Raw genomic sequence first — 22781 nt, forward strand, 5'->3', positions numbered from 1 at the left:
TGGACATGAAATTGGTGGTCTATTATATATGAGAGAAGCATAAACTGTGTAAAGAAGCGTCCTCTGATTGGTCGGCATCAGTCTTTAAAGAAGTGTCCTCTGATTGGTCGGTATCAGTCTGTGTAAAGAAGCGTCCTCTGATTGGTCGGTATCAGTCTGTAAAGAAGTGTCCTCTGATTGGTCGGTATCAGTCTGTATAAAGAAGCGTCCTCTGATTGGTCGGCATCAGTCTTTAAAGAAGTGTCCTCTGATTGGTCGGTATCAGTCTGTGTAAAGAAGCGTCCTCTGATTGGTCGGCATCAGTCTTTAAAGAAGTGTCCTCTGATTGGTTGGTATCAGTCTGTATAAAGAAGCGTCCTCTGATTGGTCGGCATCAGTCTGTGTAAAGAAGCGTCCTCTGATTGGTCAGCATCAGTCTTTAAAGAAGCGTCCTCTGATTGGTCGGTATCAGTCTGTGTAAAGAAGCGTCCTCTGATTGGTCGGTATCAGTCCGTATAAAGAAGCGTCCTCTGATTGGTTGGTATCAGTCCGTATAAAGAAGCGTCCTCTGATTGGTCGGTATCAGTCTGTATAAAGAAGCGTCCTCTGATTGGTCGGTATCAGTCTGTATAAAGAAGCGTCCTCTGATTGGTCGGTATCAGTCTGTATAAAGAAGCGTCCTCTGATTGGTCGGTATCAGTCTGTATAAAGAAGCGTCCTCTGATTGGTCGGTATCAGTCTGTATAAAGAAGCGTCCTCTGATTGGTCGGCATCAGTCTTTAAAGAAGTGTCCTCTGATTGGTCGGTATCAGTCCGTATAAAGAAGCGTCCTCTGATTGGTCGGTATCAGTCTATAAAGAAGTGTCCTCTGATTGGTCAGTATCAGTCTGTATAAAGAAGCATCCTCTGATTGGTCGGTATCAGTCTATAAAGAAGCGTCCTCTGATTGGTCGGTATCAGTCTGTATAAAGAAGCGTCCTCTGATTGGTCGGTATCAGTCTGTAAAGAAGCGTCCTCTGATTGGTCGGTATCAGTCTGTGTAAAGAAGCGTCCTCTGATTGGTCGGTATCAGTCTATAAAGAAGCGTCCTCTGATTGGTCGGTATCAGTCCGTATAAAGAAGCGTCCTCTGATTGGTCGGTATCAGTCTGTATAAAGAAGCGTCCTCTGATTGGTCGGTATCAGTCTGTATAAAGAAGCGTCCTCTGATTGGTCGGTATCAGTCTGTATAAAGAAGCGTCCTCTGATTGGTCGGTATCAGTCTGTAAAGAAGCGTCCTCTGATTGGTTGGTATCAGTCTGTAAAGAAGCGTCCTCTGATTGGTCGGTATCAGTCTATAAAGAAGCGTCCTCTGATTGGTCGGTATCAGTCTGTAAAGAAGCGTCCTCTGATTGGTCGGTATCAGTCTGTAAAGAAGCGTCCTCTGATTGGTCGGTATCAGTCTGTATAAAGAAGCGTCCTCTGATTGGTCGGTATCAGTCTGTATAAAGAAGCGTCCTCTGATTGGTCGGTATCAGTCTGTAAAGAAGCGTAATCTGATTGGTCGGTATCAGTCTATAAAGAAGCGTCCTCTGATTGGTCGGTATCAGTCTATAAAGAAGCGTCCTCTGATTGGTCGGTATCAGTCCTTATAAAGAAGCGTCCTCTGATTGGTCGGTATCAGTCTATAAAGAAGCGTCCTCTGATTGGTCGGTATCAGTCCGTATAAAGAAGCGTCCTCTGATTGGTCGGTATCAGTCTGTATAAAGAAGCGTCCTCTGATTGGTCGGTATCAGTCTGTATAAAGAAGCGTCCTCTGATTGGTCGGTATCAGTCCTTATAAAGAAGCGTCCTCTGATTGGTCGGTATCAGTCTGCGTAAAGAAAAGTTGGTGTTTAGAGGAAGATACTCCAGGAAGTGGGGGGGCTTTGGGGCGGGGCTACCTGCTCACTGACCAATCAGAGGAGGTCTTCATGAAACGAATGTCACTTCTGGCTCCAAAAAAAACCAAGATGGCGACACCCGTAAAGTTTGTTACTTCCACACGCTACTGAGGCTCCTGTTTGCTAAATGAATAAATTGCTAAATTGTCAATAAGTCTTGTTTCTTCAGACTTCAATCATCCAAATCACCAAACAATAAGCTGTTTGGCATTGGCAGAGAAGATTTGGCAAATTTTTCATGGGCCCAACCCACATACTGACACCGTTTAAAGGGGAAATAAACAGGCTTTCCAACCGTATATGAGATTTATTGGCAAGTAGCTTTGTTACAACAAAGAAATAATCTACCAAACACACATTTCTTTACTTTTTGTGCTAGGTTTATAAAAATACCAAACAGTTCAACGGTAACGTCAACATCTTCTTACATTTTCTGATTAGTATCATCATTACTTTTATCATTATTATCATTTCTAGTAGTATTTTTGGTCATTTCATGCTAAAGGTGGTCACTGATGGTACCTCTTCATCCGTATGTTCCTATTTGTTAATCTGGTTTTACATACCTGACAATACCTGACAGTATGCTCAGGTGTGTTGTTAGCGGGCGCAGGTGAGACACGGAAAATGTAACTCAGTGAGTCCAATTTCGTGGTTACTTCGCACGCTAGAAGTATTTTTCTCTTGTAAAAAACTAAACACGCCTTTTAAAAACTCCCCCATTAAAGGATAAATCTCACCTTAGTTGTCCGTTAAAAGTTCGTTATCCGCCATTTTGTCTGACTCGCTGCTGCCCCAGTGGCGGGGAATACTCACCACAACAGGTGAAAACCGCGGTGAACACATGAATAAAAGTAAATAAAAAGTCAAACCGGGCTTCTACTGCAGAAACAGAGCACCCCTGTTCTTTTCTTTTGCTCTGAAGTTAGCTAAAAGTTAAAGGCTGCTATTAAAAAAAAAGGCTAACGGAAGTACCGGAAAACCTGACCGCTTTGCGACAGTTCACGTCGATATACGGTAACGTAAAGTGTTTCAGCTGAAGTAAACATGTGGAGGGTTCAGTAGTGTAAGGAAGCTCTTCTGGTGAGTATTTGAATCCATAGTTCACACATTGTAGTTGATATTACAGCATAAGAATCGCAGTTTCATCGTGACGCTTGTGTTTTTGTATTCAGCGCATTTATATGAACATAATTAAAGGCTTTTTGGCCTGTAGCTTAGTCAGAATTGCTAACAGCTAATAACGCAGTCGGCTTGGTCTTCTGTCAGTTAATTAGAAATGAGCTGAACTGAATAAAGTCTGTCTGAAATCAATTCAGATTAAAGTTAAGTTTCTCCTTCCGTTGTCGGTCTAACGTTAGTCGATCCTCAAGACGCCTGTAACATTCAGAAGTCGTCGCTCCGATCTCCGTTAAATACACGGTAGATTTAAGGTTTTCTCTGTCGCCGGTAAGGCTACAGTCATGACAGGACATGTCTCGGCAAATTTTTTGAATCATTTGAAGATCTTCCTCAATTCGGCGTAGATCAAGTACACCAAACACATTTGGTTTTAGCTTAGTTGTACAGTTTACCAGATGGCTGACTTTGGGTAGCCTTACCACTGTGGATGGCAAGTTAGAAGTAAGAACCACAAGTATTTTAGTGTTTCTTCACCGTGAAAATAAATTGCTTATGTCCCGAATTTTCTGGAAGATACTAAAGCTTTGTGAAAATATAATGTTACTCCAGAATCTACTGGTTTTCGGTGTGCAAGAGAAAAAATGGCTTAATCTTTGTAAAGAGTGTATGGAGTTTGGTATTTTCTGCTGAGGCCTTCAGCTAAGTTGGCAGTGTAGCGTCCACAATGTTAATGCACATCTCTGCCTATGAAGTCGCGCTGATTGTACTGTTAACGGGTCCTGTTGTGTGTTATCACCACTGAGGACCCACATGTAGACTCTCCCGTGCAATTTAGTCTCCATCTGCTCGATGTCAAAATCCTTATGACACCAGTAGTTGGGTTGTTCTCAAGAGCAGCGAAATGTTTCACATAATGTATAAAAACTTCAGTTTCAAACCATTTTGATGTAATTCTTTAGAAAAGAGTAGCAGTTAAATATACAGTATATATAAAAGCATCCATGGTGTCTACAACAAACCGACATCACCCGTTAATCACTGAGCTTACAGTTTCATCATCCTACATATAAACCGAGTCCAAATTAATGATTCATAGAAACTAGATGCAAACACTACAAGGTTTTGTTTATGAGAGTTTGTTCCCATAATGCATCTGAGTGTGATTTTGTAAACGTGTGTCATTTTGTGGGGTCGACTTCAGAGAGGGTTTTATTGGTCTTGTGTCTTGTGCTTATCTGCAGATGGAGAACTACAGTAAAGCTCGGACGGTGGAGCAGCCGTCCGTCTGTCCGTTCCCCAGCCTCCCCCCTGACACGCCAGAGGTCCGCGTCAAAGACGGCAGCAAAATCCGCAACCTGCTGCGTTACGCCCTGAGCCGCATGGAGGCCAAACCCCGAGCAGCCGAGGATGGGGGGCGACCTGCACCTGACAGCGGCGTGGCTGTGGAGGGACAACAGGAGGCGGCTGGCCGGCCGCTCTGCAAACACATCGTCTTCACGGCGACCGGTAAGGGCGTGTCTAAAGCCATCACGTGCGCCGAGATCGTGAAGCGGCGTGTGAAAGGACTCCACCAGCTCACCAGGCTGCTCTACAGCACCGTGGTGGAGGTGTGGGAGCCGCTGGAGCCCACCGCCGGCCTCGACAGCCTGACGGTCAACAGGAACCTGCCCGCCATCTGGATCCTCCTCTCCAAGGAGCCGCTGGACTGCAGCCAGCCTGGATACCAGGCCCCAGGCCGCTACGACGCCCTGTGGGCCCAGTCTGCTAACAGGGAGGAGGGTGGAGCGCTCACCGCACAGAGATCAGGACACAAGAGGAAGAAAGGAGGAGGAGGCAGCAGCAGAGGGCGGGGAGCAGGCCGACAGACTGGACGGCCTAGAGAGCCAGCTAAAGGACAAAGTTGATTTAGTTTTACAAACTACTTGGACAAAGACGAAAACGCTGTGAGGGAGCAGGGGGACATTGAAGGGGACATTGAAGGGGACATTGAAGGGGACATTGAAGGGGACATTGAAGGACTCTTATCGAGGAGCGGAGAGACTTGACCTTCCTGCTGATAATTTTCCAAACCACCCCTCAGTGTTCAGACTGATTTCCTTCCCTCTCTGTGGCCTTTAGTTTCAGATCAGTTTTGTAAACTTCAGCCTGAGGAGACCTGAAACTTTCTGCAGAGTCAGTTAAACAGCAGGCGTTGCTGTGAAGCCTCCCCTCTGGTGCTTGTTTGATCAGTTATGTTTGGGACAGTTGGTGTAAAATGTGGAGGAACCACGAGGAGCCGTGAAGACGTCTGACTGTGGTGGATGAAATATCTGCCAAAACTGATGATATGATTTTGATTTGTTGGCAAAAACAGGATCAGCCACAAGTAATTTCCCTTAAAGTGTCTCAGAACAGCTGCGGTCTGGTTTCTTTCTGCAGTGTTTCCATGTATTTTGTCATCAAGCTTCTCCGCTGGCTTTGGTTTTACTTTAAAGGTGTTTTATTTGGAGTTGGTTTTCTACCTGCTTAATGTGAATCCACTGTAAGAAGAGGATTTGTGTGTCAATCAAAGTCAATTAAAGAGATTTTGTTTCAGACTGAAACTGTGTGTGTGTGTGTGTGAGACAGACAGACTGTGTGTGTGTGTGTGTGACAGACAGACAGACTGTTTGTGACAGATAGACAGACTGTGTGACTGACAGACAGACTGTGTGTGACTGACAGACAGATAGACAGACAGTTTATGTGTCAGACAGACAGACTGTGTGTGTGTGTCTCTGTACTCCCATTTTAGGGGGCGGGCCTAGAGGCATGATTAGTGACATCACAGATGGATCTGGAGCTCCGGTGAGGGGGGAGGACCAGACATCACTTCATTTCAAAGCTTCTAACAAGATTCTTGTCTTGAAAACCATCAGATACTAATTGTTATTCAAAGCACTCAGCTCAGGGGTTGTAGTTTGGAGCACCACTACATACGAGGAAGCTGCTCAGCCTCTGTGGGGCTCCTTGGAGGCTCTCTACTCTACTCTCTACCCTCAGCTTAGTTTAGTTGGTTAAAGGTTTCACTTGACAAAGGTTTAATGTCGCACCTTAAAAGGTGAGAACTATACCGCACCAGAAGAGCTTCTATAGGATTATCAACCAAAGAAGCACTTAGTGTTATTTATACACAGATAGAAGAACAATACATTCCTGTTCAGACTAATGGAGTGGATTTCACTTTTCTTTTATTATTATCAGTTTTCAGGGGCAGCTTGGTTAGGTTTAGGCACCAAAACTACGGGGTTAGATTCAGGAAAAGGTTTTGGATGTAATAAAGGCAGGCTGCATTAAACACAAACTGTCTTCTTCCCAGCGTACCCCTGCTCATACTGCAGCTAGTGTTTCTGACCACTGACAGCCGGGTGCCTCCTGTCAGAGAGCAGGAGGAGCGAGGCGTCCGGCCTGAGAATCCTGGTGACATCTTGCATCCACGTTGATCCTTTTATCTCCTCAGTCGGCCTCACAGCTGCTCACAGCACAAGAGGATTAGAGCTTCCCTGCAGGAGGATCAGAGCGCAGAGGGAGAAGACAGGGAGAGTGTGGGCAGCTGAAGCAGAGAATGGAGCGGCGTGGTCAGGTGGAGGTGTTCGGGCTGCTGCTGCTGCTGCTGCTCTGCTGGCTGCTGGTCGGGCCGGTTGTGGCCCAGGTCCGCCACCCTCTGCCTGTGCTGTGGGTGATGCCCGTCAGCTTGTGGTCAGGGAGGGAGAACCTGACCGCCGCCGTGGCCCCTGCCGTCACACTGGCTCTGCAGGACCTTCAGAGACAACCACCTCCGCTGGGGAACTATGAGATCCAGCTCCATCTGCTGGACTCACAGGTTGGTCTCAGACTTCTGCACGACATCCTGACAGTTAGCTGGTCCTCCAAGACCCTTCGAGCTCAGCAACGACACACTCCAGATCTCTACTGTTTCAATGTGCTTACTCCTGTTGTGTGTAATATGTGTACGTGGTTTGGGCACCTGGGAGACGAGAAACATCGACTGTCTAGAATTAGAAACAAGGAAACCGCTGGGATGTAGATATGATATGAAGGTGAAACAAACTGTCTGATCCTCTGGGAGACGCTTCAGAGCTGCTACAGCTACCAAAAGAACATTTTCAGACCAAACACGCTGACTTTGCTTAAGTTGTAAACATCATTTAAGCTCCCACATGGTGTAAAATCCAAGTTCAGACACATGAATGCAAATAAAGGCATTTGCAGTAGAAAAATAAGTTATAGATACAGATATAGTTTGTGGATCATGGAACGTGCAAATTAATGTACAAGGTAAAAGATAAAAGTCCAAAACAATGTCCATTTTCTCCATCCGTGTTCCACAGTGTGACCCTGCTAAGTCACTCAAGGCGCTGTTCGACGCCATGTGGGCGGGGCCGAGGTACCTGCTGCTGCTTGGAGGGGTGTGTCCATCTGTGACGGCGCTCATTGCTCGTGCTCTGCCGGCCCTCAGCCTGGTGCAGGTACACGTGCAGCCCACGCCACGCTTAACGCTGTGTCATGGCAGGTGACTTTATGCTGCTTCACATCCTCTGGTTGTGTCTCAGGTGACTTTTGAGGCCACGCCCCCCAGCCTGTCCAACAGGAAGTGGTACGGGAACTTGTTCAGCACGGTGCCGTCAGACCGGGCTCTGAACCAGGCCACAGTGAAGCTGCTGCAGCGCTACAAGTGGACCAGAGTCGGTATCCTCACACAGGAAGGACCCCGCCTCTCGGAGGTGATGCTGAGGCGTCATCCATGATGCCAGAACCCCTTTAGCATCAAACGCTGCCTTTAATGTCCTTTTCTCTACAGTCGTAGCTCCACAAGGCTCTACGAAACCGCTTCCTGTTTTCTTAAAGTGACTTCCTGTGTTTGTGCAGATGAAGAAGGACCTGATCAGACAGCTGCAGAGGGCTGACATCCACGTTGTGTCCGCACAAAGTCTCTCTGAGGACGTCTGCAGCAGCGTGAGGAGGCTGAAGGTGCTCAGCACATTCACAGTAGATTTAAGTCCCATTGTACATAGATAAGACACATAAAAGAGAAAAACACTTACCTGTTTGACTTCTCTGATCCCACACTGAATCAGAGGTAATGTGATGAGGACTCACCAGTGTTGAGATGATTCACCGTTGCCTCTTTTCTTTGCAGGAGAGTGACGCACGGATCATCATCGGGCAGTTTGAAGAGGACTCTGCCTCTGAGGTTTTCTGCTGCGTAAGTACAACATATACCAAACGTGTACGGACGCCCACGTGGTCTGTTTAACCCTGGTTTGGGCCCCTTACACCTCTCTTCCTCTTGTATGGCACGGCTCGGATGTTGTGGTTAGAACCCGGTCAGACGGAATCAACAGGAACATCTTGCACAGACGGCCGTTTTTAAACAGCTGAGCTACCGCCAATAAACAGCCACAATTTTTAGTGACAGATATTATTTGCACCCAGATGTCAGTAGTCAACAATACTATTCGCACCTGGGTGTAAACAGCCAATTTACAGCCTGATGAATGTTGGAAAGAAGATATTTTGTGTTTAATGGACCCTTTTCTTTTCCTAAACCTAACCAAACTGCCACTGAAAACTGAAAATGATAAAAGAAAACCAAATTAAATAAATTGACAAATCTTAAACTTGGTTAACTAGCTAATTAACTCCGGCCGGGCTTTTTTTAATTCACTCAACCCAGATTTTTTTAAAATGGTCAAACAGCCACATTTCAAAAGTCCCTTCTGTTGTTTCTCTGTGTTTGCGTCCCGTTGAAGATCTCAGTGTCTCAGCAGGTTCGCACTGATCAGCTTTCACACATCAGCCGTGATGTGTCTTTTTCAGGCCTACAGACTGAACCTGTTTGGACGGCGCTACCAGTGGTTGGTTGCTGACGGAGGAGCGGCCGGATGGAGGCTGGGGTGGCAGGAGTCCGGCTGTACGGCCAACAGCCTGCTGACGGCTGCAGACGGATCCATCAGGCTGCAGCTCAGACGGCTCAGCAACACGAACACACCTGGAGTCTCAGGACGGGTCAGAAACCTCAAACAAACACAGAAACACACACCTGAAAACACACCTGTAATACACACCTGTAATACACATCTGTAATACACACCTGAAAACACATCTGTAACACACACCTGAAAACACACCTGTAATACACACCTGAAACACTCCCCTGAAACACAAACCTGTAACACACACCTGTTACACTCCTTACACACACACATGTAACACACACCTGTAACACACACACCTGTAATACAGACTCCATGCCCTGATGAAGACAGTGAGATGGGGCTGAAAGCTGCTAATAAACAGTGTTTTGATAATGGCTCCTGCAGACTCCCCAGGACTACCTGGACTCCTACCGCAGAGCGCTGACCCAGGAGGGGTCAGAGGTCAGCCACCTCCACGCCTTCGCCTACGACGCCGTTTGGGTCGCCGCCAAAGGTCTCAGCCAGGTGATGGAGGCGGTGAAACACAGAGAGAAGTACAGCGCCCGGAGAAACGGGAGTGTCAGCGAGGTGGAGGTCCAGAGGACGCTGCTGGAGGCCGTGAAGCAGACGCAGTTTGAAGGAGTCACAGTGAGCACGTTTACACACCTGTAGTACACACCTGTGACACACACACACCTGTAACACACACACCTTTAACACACTCCTGTAACACACACACCTTTAACACACACACCTGTAACACATTCCTGTAACACACACACCTGTAGTACACACCTGTAAAACACACACCTTTAACACACACACCTGTAACACATTCCTGTAACACACACACCTGTAGTACACACCTTTAACACACTCCTGTAACACACACACCTGTAACACACACGCCTTTAACACACACCTGTAACACACACACCTTTAACACACTCCTGTAACACACACACCTGTAACACACACACACTTTTAACACACACCTGTAACACACACACCTTTAACACACACCTGTAACACACACGCCTTTAACACACACCTGTAACACACACACCTTTAACACACACCTGTAACACACACACCTTTAACACACTCCTGTAACACACACACCTGTAACACACACACCTTTAACACACACACCTGTAACACACACACCTTTAACACACACACCTGTAACACACACACCTTTAACACACACCTGTAACACACACACCTGTAACACACACCTGTAACACACACACCTGTAACACACTCCTGTAACACACACCTTTAACACACTCACCTTTAACACACTCCTGTAACACACACATCTTTAACACACACACCTGTAACACACACACCTATAGTACACACCTGTAACACACACACCTTTAACACACACACCTGTAACACACACACCTTTAACACACACCTGTAACACACACACCTGTAACACACACACCTTTAACACACACACCTGTAACACACTCCTGTAAAACACACACCTTTAACACACACCTGTAACACAGACACTTTAAACACACACCTGTAACACACACACCTGTAACACAGACACTTTAAACACACACCTGTAACACAGACACTTTAAACACACACCTGTAACACACACTCCTGTAACACACACACCTGTAACACACACCTGTCACATGGTTGTGTACTTTCAGGGTCCAGTCTTCTTTCGGAATGGGGAACGAGTGACGTCGATCGATCTGATTCAGTCTCAAGGTGGAAATCACTCGATGCTGCGGTCGGTGTGTTAATATTGATCAGTGTGTACATTTACAACGTGTGTCTGTGTGTGTGTGTGTGTGTGTGTGTGTGTGTGTGTGTGTGTGTGTGTGTGTGTGTGTGTGTGTGTGTGTGTGTGTGTGTGTGTCCAGGCAGCAGTGGTGTGTTGGTGGGAGACTTCATCACTTCCTCCCAGCAGCTCCGACTGACGAGTCACCTGCTGAGGTTTACAGGTGAGACTTCAGGCTTCAGGCCATCGCTGCTCCAAACTGTCTGGCTGGATGTGACACGTGTGCTCCTGCAGGTCCTGGACCTGCCAGAGACCGGACTCTGGTCCTGGTGCAGTGGCAGCATGTCGGCTTCCTCCTGCACGCTGTTGTTTCATCGGCCGCAGCTGTGACCATCATCATCACCCTGACCGCCCTCCTCTTCGCCGCCATCAGTCGTAAACACTGGTAGGAGAACATCATTTAAAAAAGCTGTGACACGGACCTGGACCACCTAGACCACCTAGACCACCTGGACCTGGACCACCTGTCGGTGCTGGTGCCCACCTGTCTTTGTGCCCGCAGGCCGCCTCGGTCCGGCGCTGGATCCCAGGACGAGCTGCTGCTGCTGGGCATCCTGCTCTCCTCCGCCTCGGTCCTGATCTCCGGTCTGGACGGAGCCGCCTCGCTGTCCCACCGGACGTCTGAGGTCCTCTGCTCCGTGAGTCCATCCACACATGTGTATCGTTCAGGGGCCACACAAACACACACTGCACGGATACTGGAGCCTTGTGTGTGCAGTAAAGTCACATTTCACCACCAGTGCTTTCTGCAGCTGCAAAGAGTGTTTTAGAATAGAACAGAACAGAATAGAATAGAACAGAATAGAATAGAACTCACAGACGAGTCAGATTACACATCCAACAGTTCAAGACACTGAGTGCACTTGGGATAAAGGACTTCTTAGATATATTTCTAGTCGCCAGAGGGGCTCGATAGCGCCTCACCTTCTTCCTCGTCCTCTCTGCGAACAGCTGAGTCAAGACTTCTGGGGTTTGCTCACTGTTTTGGATGGACAGTCCTGGATAGTTCTTAGATCAGTTAACAGATATAAAGGGCTCATGCTAAGCTAACGTTTCAGGTGATTACACAGCACTGGATACATAGCTGTGTAGACTGCACCTTTAAGCACCTTTAACTGATGACACTTTTAATGAAGTAAGGGATCTAAAGACTCCTCCCACCACTGTGGTTGTCAGAATAACACTATAATCAGAGAACCTCCACACACTGAGGCTTTGATGAAGCTCAGGTGTCTGTGCTCCTGCAGGTTCGCCTGTGGACTCTCTCCGTGGGACACACTGTGGGCTTCGCCGCGCTGTTTGCCAAATCATGGAGGGCTTATTCGCTCTGCAGCATCAAGCAGACGGTCAGTCACAACTGTAAATGTGTGTGTGAGTAATGGACAAAGCTGTCAGTGTGGCCTGACCCACGTGAACGCTGTGTGTCGGCCTTTCAGCAGCAGAGGCGCCGACGTGTGCTGCTCTGGATGCTCCTGCTGGATGTGTTTGTTTTAGCCTCCTGGCAAGTCCTGGACCCCCTCAGACGGGTGGAGCTGCATCAGAGCTCTGAGGTGACAGCAGGGGGGGGGTCACTGCATTACCCTTCACTTAAAGTACTAATACCACTATGTGCAAATACTGTATGACGTGTGAAAGGCCTGCAGTGACAATACTCACATCAGTATCATTAGTAAAAGTAGTATTAGTAGTAAAAGTACTGCAGCACTCTGGTCTCTCCTGGTCTCTCAGTGGGATCCCGGTGAAGATGTCTCGGTGCAGCTGGTGTCTGAACGCTGCAGCAGCACCAACATGGAGCTGTGGCTCACTGCGGTCTGCGGATACAAAGCACCTCTGCTGGTCAGTGCTGACATCGTTTCGTCATGTCGTCATGTCGTCATGTCGTCATGTCGTCATGTCGTCATTTCATCATGTCGTCATTTCGTCATGTCGTCATTCCGTCATGTTGTCATGTTGTCATGACGTCATTTCATCATGTCGTCATTTCGTCATGTCGTCATTTCGTCATGGCGTCATGTCATCATGGCGTCATTTCGTCATGTCGTCATGTCGTCATGTCGTCATGTCATCATGGCGTCATTTCGTCATGTCGTCATGTCGTCATGTCGTCATGTCATCATGGCGTCATTTCGTCATGTCGTCATGTCGTCATGGCGTCATTTCGTCATGTCGTCATTTCGTCATGTCGTCATGTCGTCATTTCGTCATGTCGTCATGTCGTCATGTCGTCATGTCGTCATGTCGTCATGACGTCATTTCGTCATTTCGTCATGTCGTCATTCCGTCATGTCGTCATGACGTCATTTCGTCATTTCGTCATTTCGTCATTTCGTCATGTCGTCATTTCGTCATTTCGTCATGTCGTCATGTCGTCATGACGTCATTTCGTCATTTCGTCATTTCGTCATGTCGTCATTCCGTCATGTCGTCATTCCGTCATGTCGTCATGGCGTCATTTCGTCATGTCGTCATGTCGTCATGTCGTCATGACGTCATGTCGTCATGTCGTCATTCCGTCATGTCGTCATTCCGTCATGTCGTCATTTCGTCATGTCGTCATGTCGTCATGACGTCATGTCGTCATTTCGTCATGTCGTCATGTCGTCATGACGTCATTTCGTCATTTCGTCATTTCGTCATGTCGTCATTTCGTCATGGCGTCATGTCGTCATGGCGTCATGTCGTCATTTCGTCATGTCGTCATGTCGTCATGACGTCATTTCGTCATTTCGTCATGACGTCATTTCGTCATTTCGTCATGTCGTCATGACGTCATTTCGTCATGTCGTCATGACGTCATTTCGTCATTTCGTCATGACGTCATTTCGTCATTTCGTCATGTCGTCATTCCGTCATTCCGTCATGGCGTCATTTCGTCATTTCGTCATTTCGTCATTTCGTCATGTCGTCATGTCGTCATGTCGTCATTTCGTCATGGCGTCATTTCGTCATTTCGTCATTTCGTCATTTCGTCATGTCGTCATTTCGTCATGGCGTCATGGCGTCATGGCGTCATGTCGTCATGGCGTCATTTCGTCATGTCGTCATGGCGTCATGGCGTCATGGCGTCATGGCGTCATGGCGTCATTTCGTCATGTCGTCATGGCGTCATTTCGTCATGTCGTCATGGCGTCATTTCGTCATGGCGTCATTTCGTCATTTCGTCATGTCGTCATTTCGTCATTTCGTCATTTCGTCATGTCGTCATTTCGTCATTTCGTCACGTCGTCACGTCGTCACGTCGTCATGTCGTCATTTCGTCATGTCGTCATTTCCTCGTCGAGTCATGAAAAGAAAAGCTGTGTTTCTCCCTCAGGGTCTCGGCTGTTTTGTGGCGTGGAACATCAGTCGTCGGCGCCTGACTCTGACTCTGAGCATGTTTGCTGTGACCGTGTTCAGTGTGTCAGGAGCGTCGGGATCCCTGCTGACGTCCCACAATCCTCCTGTGCAGTTCTGCCTGAGCAGCGCCGCCGTCCTCTGCTGTGACATCTGCGTCCTGAGCTGTTTGTTCGGACCAAAGGTCAGCGCCACCCTCTGATCTCCTTCTTTGATTCCTTTACTGTCGTTTAGGAGACTCTTGTGCTTCTCCACAGTTTCTGTCCGTGTGGTTGAATGGCGGCGAGCTGCAGGGGGAAGCTGCAGGGGGGGGGGGCGAGGAGCTGCTGAGCAGGTTAAACCAGCAGCTGAGGAGCCAGACTGCACAGGTGAGAAACATCACCTGGTGTGTGTGCGACTTTAACACACTGTTACATTGAATGAATTAAAGGGAAACGCCAGTGTTTTTAACCCATGATCCTCTGTGTCCACATCCTGGTGTGTGAGTGACTGGTAGGTAGTAAAAGTGTTGGAACTGGTCCAGTAGATCACCTCAGCCAGCAGACACCAAACGGGCTGCAATGGCTGCAACGTGATCCTTTGGGACAACTGCACCTGATCACAGTAGGTCCACTAAAAGAGCTTGTTTGATCCACTGACAGGCTCAGAGTGTTATTCTAAGTGTGTGACAGCATCATGGAAAGGATCCCTACAGAGAGAGACCTGGAAGATCCTTTTGGTTTAACCACAAACAGCACACACACCAGACTACATTCACTAAAACAGGGATTTTAGAGCTGCTGCTCTGCTGCTTTTCCATGATGCTGTCAGTTCCAACACTTTTACTACCTACCAGTCATTTAAAATCCAAAATATGTAAAAGAAAGAAAAAATAGGACCCAGGGTTCTTCTCAGTTCTCCTTTAACGGCGTTAATGAACACCGGTAGAGACTTAGTTTTAGATAACAAAGCTGCAGTGCTGTAGTTTCCTGATACTAAACTAACTGCTAATTTGAGATATGTCAGAATTTGGGGGGTAAAAGGTTAAAATGTAAAGCCAAAGTGATCCTCTCACACTGCAGTGCTGTTTCTGGTGTTCTCTGCAGCTCGATGTGCAAATAGAAACCATCACCATGCAGCTCTGTGAGTCAGCTGCTCCCAGCCCGACGCTGCACCACAGGACGGGGGGAACAGACGGTAAAGGAACCGTTTCCAAACACAGCTGACATGATTAGCCTAGCTTAGCACAAAGAGTGGAAGCAGGGGGAAACTGCTAGCCCAGCTCCATCAGAGCACTAATGGGTTAATCCACTACATCAGACGGGTTTTCCAGTGTCATAACCGGCCTTTTCCTCCCAGCAGGTGAAGTCACAGCGGTGACGAGGGTTCATGTGGTTCAGGTCTCTCCTGGGGTCAGGAACTCACAGAGTCCAGACGGCATCAACTCTCCTGAACAGTGAGTCCGAAACAAAGTGGAGTGAATAATGACGGCACGCTGGTCACTGGTTTCATCAGTCCACAGCTAATCAATGTTCATACAGGACGAATCAGTAAAACACAGAAGCCCTGAGGGTCAAGTTAGAAAAAACAACTGGTTCATCCACCTCTCCTGTGTTTAACACTGAAGAACCAAAGCTGAAGAGGTTTTTGCCAGAATCTTCTTTCTTAGTTTCTCAGTCAAATCAGATTTAGCAGATTTGTTTTTTCAGTCTGGGATCCTTGAAGTGTTTCTTTTATACATTTGCAGGTTATTTACAGGTGAAATTCAACTGTTTAGTCGCAGGAAGTCATTTTACATTTGACTGAAAGTGGGAATCCTGTTGCATTTTCAGTTTGAGTATAAAAAAAAAGTGTTTCCTCTGAGCTGCTCTGTGGATAAAAGCAGAAACGGACTGAGGGAATAAAAGCTGAAAACATGAGATTAATGTGCAGCGATGAGGAGGCTGTGACCTTCATCACATTCACACATGAAACTAACTGAAATGCCACATTTGACTCTGGTGTTTCTGAGATATTTATTCACACTTTTGATGAGTTTCCAGGAATTTGGTTGAGTTTTACACCAAATGTGGATGTAAACGTGTTTTATGAGTAAGTCATTATAGTTATAGTTCAAAAAATAAAGGCAAAATATGCAGAGAAATAATAACTGAATAGATGAATAAAGGCTAATTCACAGAGGCAACTCATTAACACACACACACACTCACACACACACGGTCATCTGGCTTAAGTAGGAAGGATTTTAAAGGCACAATCTGTCAAATCCGGCCTGTGGCTCTTTGCTGCAGGTCATCCCCTCCTCTCTCACTCCTCTGTTTCCTGTCACTCTTACGCTGTCTGTTTTTATTTGGGTGTAACTAGCCAGTCTGGTGACACAGTATAAAGAACAGCAGACTCACACTTAGATTAACGTGTGTTTGGTGCTTGTATGGTTTTGAATTCAGTGGATTCATATATTTCAGTTTTCTCTTATGGTTAGTTTACAGTGGCAGCTTGGTTAGGTTTAGGTTTACATGGTTTGGGTTAAAGCAGCAGGTCAAATGTTAATATAAAAGGCAGCGTACGTTAAATACAGAATATACTCTTTCCAGCACTCACCTGGGTGGAAACCACCAAAGTGTCTATTTGCACTCAGGTGTAAATAGTGTGGCTGACTACTGACACCTCTGCCTTAAAAACACCCTAAACTGCCTCATCCAGGCTGAATTAGATGCTGGGACACGAGAGGACTGGCTGCTCAAAGACTCCCACCCGTCTTTACCTCTGTCTGCTCCATCAGGCTGCCTGTTCTCCACCAGCAGAGACTCTACGGGGCAGACGAGCTTTCTTTACTCTATTTATTCCAACAGAGCACTGAAACATGAACAGTAACCGTGACTGTCTGTGTTGTTTCACTTCCTTTCTGTGGTTTTCTCTCAGCGTGCGGCGTCGTCTGTCCGTCCAGCTGCCCATCCTCCATCACTCCTACCTGCCCGTCATCGGCGGCGTCAGCGCCAGCAGCTCCAGCCTGTTCGGCAGCCGCGAGGCCTTCGTCCACTGCGATGACAACATCACTGCTCAACCAATCAGACGGCAGCTGTGACCTTGGCCTGGGACTGACTGCTCTGAAAAGGAGGATTTTGATCCCATATTTTTGTTTTTATATAGATTATTATTTATGGAACTACATATGGGACCATCCAAACACTTCCCTGGATTTGAAGCTAACACTCTCACACCGTCACCGATTGATCAGACTTGATTTGTAAGAAAAATAAGGAATCAGACACGATTCTCACCATTAAAATGTTTTATATCCTGGAGTCGCTCCTGTTGAATCATGTGAGAAAGAACCAGAGATGGAGCTGCTCTGTGTCGTCTGTTTGTTCTTGAAGAACATCAAACTGTTCAGTGCGGTCGTGCAGGTGAAGAGAACCTTCGTACGGATGAAATCATGAATATAAAGTTAAAAAAAGTACAAAAGTCCAACCAAACCTGGTTCACCTGGATGAACGGTCCGTAAAGAGGTCCTGCACAGAAAGAAGCACATCCTGAGGATCTATCTTTTTTTTTTTAGTCTCTAAAATCGTGAGGTAAAGTTTATTCGTACAGAAGATGAAAATAAGCTAAAATGAGCCGAGTGAATTATGTGCCAACAATCTCTCTCTGGGGTTTCTTCCACAGAGGACGGAGCAAAGCCAGAATGTAGGTTATCTATTTACACATCCACCAGACTCCCTTTGGTTTTGGCTGCTGCACACAGACTCTTTTTTTAATAGTTATGCAAATGCATTCTGGGAAATGTAAGGGAACACTACCTGGAGTCAAAGACGACCTTGAATCCCAACTTTTCTCCAGAAATTGAAAAAGTAAAATCAGAGAAAACACAAACATTCAGCTTCCAGCAGCAGATTTCTGCCTCCTGCTCTAATGTTTGGATTCAAGTTAACTTTATTGAGCCAATATTTGTTCTGAGCATTGATTCCTCCCTAAATGTCCTGCCATCACCCCACTGATGTGATGAAATCTGTTATTTCCACACTGTTAACAGAGTGGAAATAACATCCTGTCAGCACCGCAGACGTTAATAATTAACCAGTGCCTGTGAGACGTGTGTCAGGACTATAAGATGTGGACTGAACGTCTCTCTGAGCTGAGGAACTTCTTCTGAGACCAAACCACATTATAATCCAACATGTTCTCCTTTAAAATGCTGCTCTGCGCTGCGGCTCTGACTCTGCTGGCTGCTGTCGTGGAGTCCTCGAGTAGTAGCGGTGAGTCGGCGCCCAAAAATGTAGGAACACAGTTCACAAGATCCACTTCGAATACATGATTTCATCTGTTGATTTGTGTCCCGGACTGTTTTCTGATTCGGCATGTTGTGAATGGCAGCAGAGGAAGACGTGCTCTTCCTCTTAGATCAGCATGACATGCACTCTGTGGCATTTACTGTATTTAATAAACGTGTTTCCAGTGTGTGAATGAGATGAACTTAGACGTCCACAGTCACACGGTGAATCTCTCGGTCTTTGCTGCTGACTGTAAAAGTGACTTTAAGATCTGCTGCTCTGGCAGGAGGCACCCCAAACTACAACTACGACCTGTCAGGTTCGGACCTGACGAGTCTCTTCAACTCTCCAGTATTTGAGGCTGAGAGGGTGAAGAGGCCGCTGGATGGAACTACCACTGAGCTTGGACCGTTAAGCCACTCTGGAGTGAGGTCAGTCCACACATCCACCCTGTGGTTTACTGGTTCTTCTCCCAGTCCTGTAACCTGCAGGGACTCTTTCTCCACTGTACCTACATTTCAGCACCAGTGAGGATCAGTTAGTATTTTATTATGGTGCCTCAGTCACACAACAGCATTACACTGTAAAAAATGATGGGCTGTTCTTTGTTTTCTTAGTTACTTGAGCAACAGTGTGCACAATAGTAATGAATTACACACACAGTGTTTGTTGGTTTGAAAGCCACAGTTTGTATGCGACACAACACACCAAGCAGTTGCACAAGTTGCTGTTCGGTATCAGGATGTGGTCACAGGAGCAGTTTGGTAGATAAAAGCACCGACTGTACATCAGCATGTGGAACATAGCGTAGTTAACCAGCAGGACTTCACCTCTTTATACAGGACAAAAGGGGTCCTAATAGAGAACCCTGAGGAACGCCTTAGTTACACAGTAAACAAATACAACTGCAGATCTGCTAGTGACGGACTGTGTTCCTCTGCTGGCTCAGCTTGAAGTTGAAATGACTTATGAAGAAACTTAAAGCTTCTCTGAGCTGCTGTTTGATCCTCAGAGTGACGCTGGCTGATGATTCCCAGTGGCTCATCCACTTAGGAAAAAACTACGGCATCTCCTCTGACACGGTGGTGACAAGTGCTCGACACATGAGCCCAAACTGGAGGGTAAGGTTCATGTTCATGTTTGTCCAGAATTTAACAGCAGATCAGACTCTCCAGCTCTGTGGTTTTTCCTATTTGCAGGTTGTCGATACAGTAGATTTCAATGGGAGGAAGACCGTATCTGACCTTGTGGCAGCCGGAGGCTCCGATTACAATTTCTTCACCAATAACTGTCACCTGGGATCTCGTCGAATCATGAGGCAGTAAACTTTTCTTCCCTCTGAAAGGCTGAAGTTACAGTTTGTTTCCTCAATAAAGGTGAAACTTCACAGAAGATGTTGTGAGCTTGTTGTTCCTCTGGAGGGGTCCACACTCATGGATGCAGACTTCCTAAAGATTCAGTTAAAGGGAAAATCCACTTTAATCATTTTACAGCAGTTTTAAATCTGTTTCATCTGCAGGATTGTCATTCTTTTTGTTTTTTCCCTTCTGCTGCTGAATCCAACTGAAAGCAGGAGGACATGCTCGTGTTTTTACCACACTGCATTTCACACAGATGTCTGGAGGCACACTAAGACTTGTTAGGCAAAGTAAACAGCACTTGAACGCACCACGTCAGCCGAGCAGAGATGCAGCACAGTTAGACGACCAGTAGATGGCAGAAGAGTCTGAGGAGGCTGGTGGTGGAGAACAAGCGTCAGTCAAGTTTGTTAACAAAGAACTTTTTGGTTTATAACAACTAACATTTCAAATAAGTAAACTGAACAAGACTCTGCAGCACGGGACAAAACTCCTGCATGCAGAGATCTGCAAAAGTGTCTCACAAATGAGCCCTAAATTTCTGGATTCATATTAAAACTCTTCTTTTCCTGAGGCTGGGCGACCCGTCATCCACTCAGAGCGTTAGACCTGAGACTACTGGACCGAACTAACACAGCCGCACGGCCACATGGAGGCAGAAGCAGCCGGACTGAGGGAGATTATTGATACCTTTTCTTATGCAGATTACCGTCTAAACACCACCTGTCTGTCCAGGTGTATGAGCCGGCAGTGGCTTCTGGTCCTACTGGGAGAGAGGCAGGACAGCTGTAGAGCCCCCCGTCCAATGCTGCTGATAATTATTGATTATTAATGAATATGTGTTAACCTTCCTTCCATAACCCCTCTGTTGTATTTGCATTCATACCAATGAAGTAAGAGAAGAACGTAAGAGAAAAGAAAGGGTGCTATAAAAGTAAAGCATGTAGCTTTTAAAAGGGAGGATGAGATGTGAGACTGTTCACAGCATGAAGAAACCCCACGTTTGCTGTTTGTCGGTGGGACTTTCAGTGTCTTTAGGCCGTGATGACGAGGCTGCAGGCAGGAAGAGAGTGGAGACACAGCATGGCGCTGAAGGTGGAGCCCAAGTCCACAAACAGGATCCCGGCGTAGGTCCCTGAGGAGTCCCGAGGAGTCCCGAGGAGTCCTGAGGAGTCCTGAGGAGAGGCCGTGTTGGCTCAGGGTCTGTGGTTTATCCTGGGATCAGTAAACAGGAGTTTTATATTATATTATATTATATCATATTATATCATATTATATTATATTATATTATATTATATTATATTATATCATATCATATCATATCATATCATATCATATCATATCATATCATATCATATTATATTATATTATATTATATTATATTATACTATATCATATCATATCATATCATATCATATCATATCATATCATATCATATCATATCATATCATATCATATCATATCATATCATATTATATTATATTATATTACAGGCCCACCTCCATAGAAGGATGAAGGATGAAGGGGCTCTTCATCATGTCCTCTTGCACAGTGAGCCGTGCTAGAGGGTTAGGTGTTTTTCAAGCCTGGGTTAATGCAGCACTTTGTGAGGAATCAGCTCCCCACCACAGTTTTCTCCACTGGAGGGGCCTTCAAAGGGGCCCTGCATCATTTTTTGGCTCCAACTATTGCGGCACTTCTTTCAAACATGGGCCCCACGTCGATCAGTGTCGCTGACTGACAGTATCTGCAGAGACTCTTTGTTCTCTGTGTTTTTCCCTGTCGTGACGTCGGCCTTCATTCACCTCCCATCAGGAATGTTTGTGCACAAGAACAGACGGCCGCTTGAAGGCGTGTAATCGGTTGTGATGACATGCCGACGGAGATTATGTCACCTCCCCGGGGCGCCTGAGCACAGAGCGTGCCACACATTACACAGAGGTTACACAATTCCCATGAGGCTTTGTGACTGACGTGAGTCTCTCCACGTGAAGAGAGACTGAAACACTGAAATATGGTCAATGATGAGTGTTTAACCTCTTTTACTGTAGTTCTTATCTTTTACAGGACACATTTTTCTACTCAGTATCTTTATTACTTTCCTGAAATGTTCTGTATCATCTGTCTCCTCAGTGAATGATGTTTTTATGGCCTGTAAACCCGACATGAGACGACACCTCTGACTACTTCCAGTGCACGTACAGCCCAAAGCAGATTATTTCCTGTCAGTTTAGTATCTACCAGTTTCATTTAAGTAGCTTGGAATATACCAGAAAAAGGCCTCTGACATAACCTGTTTTACCACCTTTGCCAGCAGATTTGTTCCCGACTATCTCGTTATAAAATATTTCATTTGCTTATTTCCTCCTCCAGCACCTGATGGAAAAGAGTCTCTCTCTTTTAGCTCTGTGTTTGGTCTCCACCAGCAAATATCTGGCAACTTAGCTGCTGCTGGAAACACCGATGTTGTGCTATAAAAATAATGTACTTATTTTTTTTGTAGCACTTTATTGCAGCTGCCTTAACAAAGAACAGTCGAGACAAACTACTTCCTTTGCAATCAATATCTGTGCAGTAATCCCCAGAATGTGTCTTTGCACTTACTTCTGTGTATATTATGTTTATTTAATGTCTCTTTCTTTAACTGTTTGCTTCATGTCGGGCTTTGAGCTGCAGTAACAGGAGAACGTTCCCCACTGTGGGATCAATTAAGTTCATTCTAACAAACATCGGTTGTGGTCCGTCGCCCAAAATTTGCATATTGATGAGAAAATGGTTCCTTACAGTTACTTACAGCGACGTGGTGCCGCCACACACCTTGAGACTGAACCAGACAGGAAATGTGCCACGAAACCAACACTAGCTAAAAGAGACTAAAGAGCTGTGGAGACGTGACGACTCATTCTGCAAACTGAATCTCAGTTTTGATTTGTCTGCAGTGACATTATAAACTTCAGTATTTCAGATAAGTTGAGGTCTGATCGAAGAGGAATTTCATTGTTCTGCAGTTTCTGGCTGAACGCCCACAGCAGCCCCCCCCGTTTGACCACCACATCACATAATGAGCTCAGG

The 22781-nt window shown here is 46.2% G+C and overlaps 3 protein-coding genes across 3 annotated transcripts; all 3 read left to right on the forward strand.

Annotated features, from left to right (window-relative positions):
* Nucleotides 1-2924: 2924 nt before the first annotated feature.
* rpp25l (ribonuclease P/MRP 25 subunit-like) lies at nucleotides 2925-5517 on the forward strand. The gene is made up of 2 exons (XM_070835803.1): nucleotides 2925-2983; nucleotides 4264-5517. Exon 2 carries the CDS (start codon nucleotides 4264-4266, stop codon nucleotides 4924-4926), a length of 663 nt encoding a protein of 220 aa, XP_070691904.1. The 5' UTR covers nucleotides 2925-2983; the 3' UTR covers nucleotides 4927-5517.
* A 1088-nt stretch (nucleotides 5518-6605) lies between these two features.
* LOC139204782 (gamma-aminobutyric acid type B receptor subunit 2-like) lies at nucleotides 6606-17385 on the forward strand. The gene is made up of 19 exons (XM_070834780.1): nucleotides 6606-6863; nucleotides 7372-7509; nucleotides 7594-7764; nucleotides 7910-8011; nucleotides 8181-8246; nucleotides 8861-9049; nucleotides 9364-9606; nucleotides 10635-10695; nucleotides 10851-10931; nucleotides 11003-11153; nucleotides 11271-11406; nucleotides 12016-12114; nucleotides 12211-12318; nucleotides 12497-12604; nucleotides 14082-14285; nucleotides 14359-14469; nucleotides 15187-15277; nucleotides 15443-15536; nucleotides 17003-17385. The coding sequence occupies exons 1-19, from the start codon at nucleotides 6606-6608 to the stop codon at nucleotides 17163-17165; spliced, it is 2574 nt and encodes an 857-aa protein (XP_070690881.1). The 3' UTR covers nucleotides 17166-17385.
* A 798-nt stretch (nucleotides 17386-18183) lies between these two features.
* On the forward strand, nucleotides 18184-19743 carry LOC139205769 (uncharacterized). Its single transcript, XM_070836078.1, has 4 exons — nucleotides 18184-18336; nucleotides 18638-18782; nucleotides 19364-19472; nucleotides 19551-19743. Exons 1-4 carry the CDS (start codon nucleotides 18258-18260, stop codon nucleotides 19674-19676), a joined length of 459 nt encoding a protein of 152 aa, XP_070692179.1. The 5' UTR covers nucleotides 18184-18257; the 3' UTR covers nucleotides 19677-19743.
* The last annotated feature ends 3038 nt before the right edge of the window (nucleotides 19744-22781 follow it).

Source organism: Pempheris klunzingeri, chromosome 8, assembly GCF_042242105.1.
Source record: "Pempheris klunzingeri isolate RE-2024b chromosome 8, fPemKlu1.hap1, whole genome shotgun sequence".
Classification (NCBI taxonomy): Eukaryota; Metazoa; Chordata; class Actinopteri; order Acropomatiformes; family Pempheridae; genus Pempheris; species Pempheris klunzingeri.